At 36.4% G+C, this 9,299-nt stretch overlaps 1 protein-coding gene across 5 annotated transcripts in view; it reads left to right on the top strand.

Moving 5' to 3' along the window:
- The window catches only part of Kif2a (kinesin family member 2A), a 64,179-nt gene extending 54,903 nt beyond the window's left edge, over positions 1-9,276 (top strand). For 3 of the 5 annotated variants that reach the window (XM_041663677.1, XM_041663678.1, XM_041663681.1), the window contains 6 exons: positions 778-845; positions 2,638-2,751; positions 3,596-3,746; positions 6,641-6,742; positions 7,172-7,307; positions 8,400-9,276. In XM_041663677.1, the coding sequence (XP_041519611.1) occupies positions 778-845; positions 2,638-2,751; positions 3,596-3,746; positions 6,641-6,742; positions 7,172-7,307; positions 8,400-8,485 (657 nt within the window). In that variant the 3' untranslated portion in view covers positions 8,486-9,276. The remainder of the gene's footprint in view (positions 1-777; positions 846-2,637; positions 2,752-3,595; positions 3,747-6,640; positions 6,743-7,171; positions 7,308-8,399) is intronic. The other 2 variants (XM_041663680.1, XM_041663682.1) reach the window with 1 other exon arrangement.
- Positions 9,277-9,299: the final 23 nt, after the last annotated feature.

Here is a 9,299-nt window from a genome sequence, read left to right on the forward strand (position 1 = left end):
GAAGTAATGAATAGAAAATTCTTTGGAAATTTTTAGATGTTTGCTAATTATAACTACCCTTCTGTTGTGAGAGATTGTGGTATTTAAGAGGTGGTTCCTGCTATTTTGGTGGGAAATATTATAGTACAGCTGTAATGCTTTTTAATTCTAACGTCTGAATATAGAAACTTGGATTTTCTTACTCTGACTTATTATTGGAGCAGATCTTAACTTATTCCAAGGTTCTTTCAAATATCTCTTCATGCACTTCACTGCGTTATTTATAATTTGTTGTGTTTATGGCAGGCTAGATGGTCAGCCAAAGATTTTGTGCAACTGCATAAACTTTGACTTTTTCTCTCAGTCTTCCTCTCTTTCTAATAGGACAGTTTACCTTCTTCACTCCCAAACTGCCTTTCAGTTTCTTAACCAGGAACTCGAGCTCCTAGAGAGACTTCAGTGGTCTTGCGGGACATTAGTAGGGTGTTGTCTCTGGCAGAATACTATTCCATTAGTAGTAGTAAAAGTAGGTGGAGGGGCAGTCTGTTCCTTTTACTAAGTGTTTCCCTTCATTTTCTGCTGGATTTTTAATGACTTTCTGGTATCTTCAGAAAATCTTTTATGTTTTTAACTGGATTTTATAATGATTGCATGTACTAGGTAGATAGATCTTAGAGGTCGGATATTAGTACAGATATTTTAAAGTGGATTGTAAGAGTAGACCTTATTGAGCTATTTGTCAGGATTATTATCTTGAGCACTTATGGTTTTATCTTTGCTTCCCCCATCCCTTTATAGATTGCCACAATCTCTCCAGGAATGGCATCCTGTGAAAATACTCTTAATACGTTAAGATATGCAAATAGGTATGAGTTATTCCTACATTTTAAAATTTGAAATCTATTGTATTCGAGCAGTATATAGTGTGATTTACTGTATGCTGAGGGAAACATGCCTGTAGTTGTAGCATATGGTGATACTAAAGCAGGACACTAGTTCTAAGGTATTCTGACCTCCAACATGAGATCCTATATCACAGCAAACAGAAAATGTAGACAGATTTATCACACTTGCTCCTTAAGTTTTCAAGTAAAATTTTATGTTTGTTAAGGAGACATTATTTAGAATTTTTTTTTTGTTAAAAAGACAAAAGGAGTAGAAATATGTTGTATAATTAGGTAAGACTGACATATTTATTAAAATTGAACTTTTTATCCTAGAATATTTATTTTTCCATTTCAACAAATTATGATTCATAATATTTTACTATGTTTCAGTGATGGAAATTCTCATATTATTAAGGCTAAAGTGAAAATTAGGGAGTTAATTTCTTAAATTGTTGTGCTCTATGCTGGAAATATTCCTGATGGTGTACTATATTTATATAGGCACATATGCATATATCATTTCAGTGATAACAGTTCTTTCTGGTACTGTGTATGGATTATATGTTGTTATTACATCAATAATGTTGTTACATACAGACAAAATGCACTGAGACCTTATAGTCATGAATAGTTTCAGATGTCCTTAGAACTCTTGGATTAGGATGGCAGGTTTGCTTTGTAGATTGCCCCCACCACACACACACACACACTTCTTGTTTTGAATTTGCTTGTTTACATAGTTTAAAAAGATAATTGTATTTGAGAATGTGATGCATGTATGTTAGTATTTTGATGGAATTTACACACTCTTCCCTTTAACTCACTGGATCTCTCCCCTTGAAGTTTTAAATGTTTTATCATGTTACATTTATGATTTTAACCTATAGATTATTCTTCATAACCTACTTCCAGAGTGGAGATTGGTTTAATTTTCTTTAAAAACCCATTATTTCTTGTTTCAGTCAAAATGGAAACTTTCCCATCTTTTTAAAAATAAGAACTTCATCTGTGTAGAAAAGTATCTAAAAAACAAGCTAGGTGGAATGGCTAGTGGGTAAAGGACATACCACAGAAGCCTGATGACCAGAGTTCAACCTCCACATCCCATGGTGGAAGGACAAAACCCATTCTGCAAATTGTCCTCTTGATCTCCACATGTACTGGGGCATATATACACAATGCACACAATAATAATAAAATTTTTAAAAATTCAAGTCCCGGACTGGAGAGATGGCTCAGAGGTTAAGAGCACTGATTGGTTTTTCCAGAGTTCAATTCTCAGCAACCACATGGTGGCTCACAACCATCTGTAATGAGATCTGGTGCCCTCTTCTGGCTTGCAGGCACACATGCAGACAGAACACTGTAAACAAAATAAATAAAAACAAGTAAGCATTTAATTCTTGTAATGTTTACCATCATTTAGAAATCCCTTCAGTGAATCAAAGGAGTCTAGGAAGCAGCCTCCCTATAAGGTCTGACATGTTCCTTCCATTGATGGTTTTAATGATTTGATTGAGTGGGTCATATAGTTAAAGCATGGGATCTTGAAGTTTCTAGGAAGATTTGTGAAAAAGGGGTGACAAAAACTAGAAAGATTTAGGGTTTTTTTTGAGCTAAGGATCAATAAAATGTGTTTGGAAACCTATTTATGAAGTAATGTTCTAAAATATACTCCACTATGCTGATACTATTTTCTAAACAAAACTTTAACTGTGCATTGCTGTCTTTACCAAGAGCTCTTTTAATTTTCACTGTTTTGGTACTACAGAGTAAAAGAGTTTGGAATTAGTCCTTCAGACATTCCCTTCTCCCAGGGTAGTGGCAGTCGCCCTGATCTCTCTCCTTCTTACGATTATGACGACTTTTCTCCTTCGATTACCAGGTCTTGCTTCGTTTCTTTGACTAGCTTGTTTTGAATTGTGCTGCGCATAGATATTCATTTATTTCCTTTGTTCTGAGACATTTTTCATTTTCACTTCATTTAGCAGGTGGTTGTACTGCATGATGTGCATTTTTATGTCGTTTATTAATTTGCTTTAAAAGATTTATTTAGAATTTAAGCTCCATATTTCCCTTTATTTTGTAAAAGATGATGTCACTTTTGCATATTTATCGTTGTGTAATTAAAAGGTACTTCTCTGAAAAAAATAATGATGCTTGTGGTTCAAAAAGTATGTCCTTTCTTAAAATGTGTGAACTTAAGATTTATAGTTTTTAAACATGACAGAAGGTAAGATTCTTAGAATCTTTAGGCATTAGAGATAAAAATGACTGGCTGTTCTTGGTGCACAAGCCTTTAATCCCAGCACTTGGGAGGTAGAAGCAAGCAGATCATCCTGATCTGTGCATTGAGTTCCAGACCATTCAGGGATATATAGTGAGACCTTCTCTCAATAAGTAAAATAAAATCATTTCCTACTTAGCTAGCTGAGTAGCATGGCTGCCAAATCTTCATAGGCTATAAACTTCTCTGATTTCTATCATATAGTTTATTTCTTTGAAATATTTAATCTGTATACTTTGCTACATTTGTCAGATTATGTGTAATAATTACACCTGAAGTAAGTATAAAGTTAATAAACAAATACGGAGTTCAGATAAATTTGACCTACAAAGTGACATCATCAATCTTACTACGTTAAATTGCTTTTGTATTGAATAGGTTGGTGTTTTTGTGTATCTCTGCATGATCCTTTCATGATTTTAAATAACTTATATATTTATAGGGTGAAAGAACTGACTGTAGATCCAACTGCTGCTGGTGATGTCCGTCCAATAATGCACCATCCACCAAGCCAGATTGATGACTTAGAGACACAGTGGGGTGTGGGGAGTTCCCCTCAGAGAGATGATCTAAAACTTCTTTGTGAACAAAATGTGAGTGACATAATTGTTACTGATCCTTAGTTTGTTTCATCAATAGCAGAACTTAATTGAACACTAATCTAAAGCAGGGACCAGCAAATCCACCCCCTGGACTAACAGTCTGTTCAGAGAAGTACAGCTCTACTGGAATATAGATAGCCATGTTTGTCTAGCTGCTGTCTTACCATGGTAGCAACGACAGAATGTATGGCTCAGAGAAACCAAACTAATTTCTTGGCTTGATAGCACTCTCATAATAGCCTATTTATTTTTCAGATTTTTATGCCTACATTAAATTTTAGCACCATGCAGTGGGGCCTTCAATCCCAGCCCTCAGGAGAAGAAGCAAGTGGATCTTTGTGAATTTGAGGACAGCCTGGGCTACACAAAGAATCCCTATCTTGAAAAACAAAACTAAAGAGTTTAAGATTACATATTAAGTGTAACATATATAAATATTTTTTTTTTAAAAAAAAAAACTGTCAACAGCTCTGGGTGGTGCTGGTGATACACACCTTTAATCTCAGCACTCTGTGAGTTCCAAAACAGTCAGGGCTACACAAAGAAACCCTGTCTCAAAACAAACAAACAAAACAACCTGTCATAGTTATGTGGATTAAAGATATAAAGGAACTGTACTAAAAATTACAGCCCAGAACTACCCCAAAACAAAAAGAGAAGCAAATAAAACCCCAGTTAAAATGCTAACATCCATTAAATTTGGTTGGTTTTCTATATTTGAAGTTTCTTAAAAATTTTATAATTTCAGGTTTCAACAATTTAGTTACTTTTAAAATATATATTCTGGGAAAATAGGCAAATATAAAGAAATGCATGTGATCTGGGCATGTAGCACAAACCTATAATCCCCTGATTTGGGAGGCTCAGGCAGGAGGATTGCAGCAAATTTGAGGCTATATATTAAGTTGCAAGCTAGCAAGGGTTTCAGTGCAATAGCTTGTCAAGTAAGGTGGAGAGGTTGAACAGATGACTTTGTGAGTAAAGAGCTTGCTGTCCAGGTGGGAGGACCATAGAAGACAGAGAGAACTAAAAATGAGATCCTAGCTTCAGTCTATCGTCCCAAAGTTTTGAAAGATACTATGGTTGTTGAACCATAAGCTCTCAAAGCAGATATTGAACTATGCCTAGATATGATTGTCTCCCAAAGATACAGAGAACCAGAGTAAGATGTGCACACCCTAGAGCAAATTGCCTGCCTCTGCCCTCCTGAGTGCTGGGATTAAAGGCGTGCACCACCACTGCCTAGCGAATGACTTTGTTTTGTTTTGTTTGGTATTGTTTTTTTGGGGTGTTTTTTTTCTTCATTTTTTGAGACAGGGTTTCTTTCTGTATCCCTAACTGTTCTGGAACTCTCTGTAGACCAGGCTAGCCTCAAACTCAGAAATCTGCCTGCCTCTGCCTCTTGAGTACTGGGATTAAAGGTGTGTATTACCATTGCCTGGCTTAAATGCCATTTCTTTCTTTTTTAAAAAAATAATTTATTTAACTTTGTTTTATTTGCATTGGTATGAAGGTATCATATCCCCTAGAACAGGAATTACAGACAGTTGTGAGCTGCCATGTAGGTGCTGGGAATTGAACCCAGGTTCTCTGGAAGAACTGCCAGTGCTCTTAACCACTGAGCCATCTCTCATTTCTACTCAGCGTGTTAGAACAGTTTTTAAGTAGACTTCTACATAGTTGTCTGTTACTGAAGCCATAGTTTGAGAAAACAGATTGAGTTAATAGAACTGACTTAGGCAGGAGACTGCAAAAGTAAAGCTAAACCAGATCAATTTTGAGTTGATTTAACAACCAAAACATGCTGTGTTGCCATGTGTTTGTTTTTGTTGTTGAAGTACAACTATCATTTGTTATTTGAGATTCCTAACTGGTGGGGCTGGAGAGATGATGGTTCAGTGGTTAAGAGCACTGGCTGCTCTTCCAGAGGTCATGAGTTCAGTTCCCAGCAACCACATGGTAGCTCACAACCATCTTTAATGAGATCTGGTGCCCTCTTCTGGCATGCGGGCATACATGGAGGCAGAATGTTGTTTATGTAATAAATAAATAAATTAAAAAAAAAAACAACTATCTGGCTTCCTTGCCATGGTGGCACACACCTATAATTCCAATAATAGAGAAGCTGAAGCAGGAGGATTGCTGAGAATTTGATGCTAACCTGGACTACCTATCCAGGACCAGATCAGCCAGGAATGCAGACAAATCAAAATACACATCCAGACACACCTGTAGTTCCACCTATTTAGGAGGCTAAGGCAGGAAGGCTGGTTAAGTCTACCAATATGAGGCCATTCTAAGGAAGAGAATGAGATCTTTCTTTTTTTAACTGTAAAAAAATAGTAAATGATTTTTTAAAAAAGTTTAGCTGGGCGATGATGGCACACGCCTTTAATCCCAGCACTCGGGAGGCAGAGGCAAGCGGATCTCTGTGAGTTAGAGACCAGCCTGCTACAAGAGCTAGTTCCAGGACAGGCTCCAAAACCACAGAGAAACCCTTTCTTGAAAAACCAAAAAAGAAGCCGGGCGATGGTGGCACACGCCTTTAATCCCAGCACTCGGAAGGCTGAGGCAGGCGGATCTCTGTGAGTTCGAGACCAGCCTGGTCTACAGAGCTAGTTCCAGGACAGGCTCCAAAGCCACAGAGAAACCCTGTCTCGAAAAAAAAAAAAAAGAAAGAAAGAAAAAGAAAAACCAAAAAAGATAAAAGAAAAAAATTGCTTTTGAGACTGGGCTATAGCTAAGTGGTAGAACGTTGCCTTTTTTAAAGAAACACATAAAATTCCTCAGTGGGCTCCCAAAGAAGAAAAGAAAATAAAAACAAAACTTCAGTGACATTTAAAAATATAAGCTTTAGATGATAGTTTTGAACTTTGTGTTTTAAGGAAGAAGAAGTTTCTCCACAACTGTTCACTTTCCATGAAGCTGTCTCCCAGATGGTAGAAATGGAAGAACAGGTTGTAGAAGATCACAGGGCAGTGTTTCAGGTATGTAAGGAAAGGCCTTCTTGCAAACGGGCCTTAAATTAATGAAAATTTTAAGAATGCTTTGAATAGAACACAGTTCTTTTAAAATTTCTTAGTCGTGTATGTGTTAGGATATGCGATAGCAAATAATCTCCCTGTGGTATTTTCTTTTTTATTTAATGAACAGGTCTAAGGATGTAGTTCAGTGGTAGAATGCTTGCTTACCATTCACACAGAATGCCAGGGTTCGTTCCTGGTCCAGCCCCCCCCCTTCCCAAAAATTGATTTTACAGTGACTTGGAGATGTCATGTCTACTGCTGATTTTTTTTTAAAAATATCTTCTTCATTGTTTGACTCAGAACTCATGATTTGTATGCCAGTCTCCTCTGATAAATATTTGTAAAGCATACCAGTTTACAAGTCATTTTGTGTTGAATTCTTATTATTAGGAATCCATTCGCTGGATAGAAGATGAAAAAGCTCTCTTAGAGATGACTGAAGAAGTTGACTATGATGTTGACTCATATGCTACACAACTTGAAGCTATTCTTGAGCAGAAAATAGACATTTTAACGGAGCTACGAGGTAATCTGTCTTTCATCTTAGTGTTTGGTATGAAATTTGCACAATATTAAGATGTGTAGTTGTGAACAGATTTTATATGATGAAAACATACAAAGGGAAGATTGTTAATAATTGTTGACACCATTTAGAGCTTGAGAGGCCATTGTTTGTTGAAGACCTATACAGAGTAAAATGTTTGGGCGTCCTTGCTTACAAGCATTTATCCACTAGAGGACAGCACCATATCAGTTGTGATAAACCTCTAGACATTACTAAATGTTCCTGGAGCAAAAACCACTTCCATTTGAGCACCACTGCTATAGAAAGATGTCTCATTTCCATGCTTGTAATTTCCCTGACAGTTTATTAACAAATTGGTAGTCCTATGACTGTAGGTCATTGCATGGTAATAGACAGAATATATAAGAACAATTAAGTGTTATCCTGTTTACCTGGTGAGACAACAGATGTCATTTATTTTTCTTTAATTCGACTTTTAAATTTTCTTAGTTTAAAAAAGGTGGAGTGGGGCTTAGTAGAAATCTCATAATATTTTTTTAATACTTATTTATTTATTTATTTATTATGTATGCAGTATTCTTTCTGTGTGTGTGCCTGAAGGCCAGAAAAGGGCACCAGACCTCATTACAGATGGTTGTGAGCCACCATATGGTTGCTGGGAATTGAACTCAGGACCTTTGAAAGAGCAGGCAATGCTCTTAACCGCTGAGCCATCTCTCCAGCCCCGAAATCTCATAATATTGAAAGAAGTATTACATCTGAGTAATACTTACCATTTCCCTTTTAGATAGGACTACATATTTCAACATGAAAAGCTTGCCTATATTCCACCACCACCCCCCCAAAAAATAGAACAAATTTAACTTAACACTTTAAAATGTGTGTTAGAGAAACTGGTTGAAAAACAAACAGGCTTTTACTAGGCATCCATAAGACTTGTTATAGGTACACATAGTTCTGAGGGACTAGATGACATAGAGCAAGAGAAATACTGTTTTGTTAAGTGCTAGCTTGATATGCTATCAAAGCTGTGCACCATATTGCTTATTTTATTGTACAATACTATCTCCCTTGTTCTCTTCTTTTCCCAAGATAAAGTGAAATCTTTTCGTGCAGCGCTACAAGAAGAAGAACAGGCCAGCAAGCAAATTAACCCCAAGAGGCCCCGAGCCCTCTAAAGTTGGTATTTGCTTCTAAAGGATCCCCAGAATCCCCAGTACGCTAACAAATGGTGGTCCAGATGTAAAGGCCACTTGAACGTTTTTGAAATCTTGAGTGTGTGGAAAATATCTTGTCTTTCACCTGAATGACATTTCAATTTTATGAAACACTCCTTTGTCTACAAAATGCTTCTAGTCCAAGAGGCACAAATAATTGGGATTAGTGAAGTATTTTGTTTCATTTACCCAAATAGTGATTGCTTTTGGAAATCCTTGCCAATTTTATTTAAAGATTGTGGAAGTAATCCAGAAGTGGAGAGTGGGGGAAGCCACAATATTTCCTTTAACTCAGATCCATTTTCGTAGCAAGACTAAGCAATTTTGAATACTTTGCGTGCATGCATACCTCATCAGTGATTGTACACACTCCTAGAAACAGCTGTGCTCTCTCCTCCTCTGTGCCTTGACTAAGGCTATTGACCCTAGATTTCTGAAGCACAGCCAAGATAACGTACATTCCTTATTTGTAACTGTAAATTACCTTTATTGTGTGTACATTTTTACTGTATTTGAGACTTTTTTTGTGTGTGACTAGTTAATTTTGCAGGATGTGCCATACCAATTGAACGGAACTAAAGTCTGTGACAGTGGACATAGCTGCTGGATCATTCCATCTTACATGTAAAGAAATCTGGAATTATGATTTTAATACCATTGATATGTGATTATAATTTTCTTAGTATTTTCTTTGTAAAAAACTAAAATATAAACTAGTTGGTGTATAATAAAAAGTAACGAAATTCTGAGAAGAGTTTTATCTTAGGATAATACA

The sequence above is a fragment of the Microtus oregoni genome, unplaced genomic scaffold (assembly GCF_018167655.1).
Source record: "Microtus oregoni isolate MIOR12 unplaced genomic scaffold, Mior012 000014F_ref0000157, whole genome shotgun sequence".
NCBI classification, from domain to species: Eukaryota; Metazoa; Chordata; class Mammalia; order Rodentia; family Cricetidae; genus Microtus; species Microtus oregoni.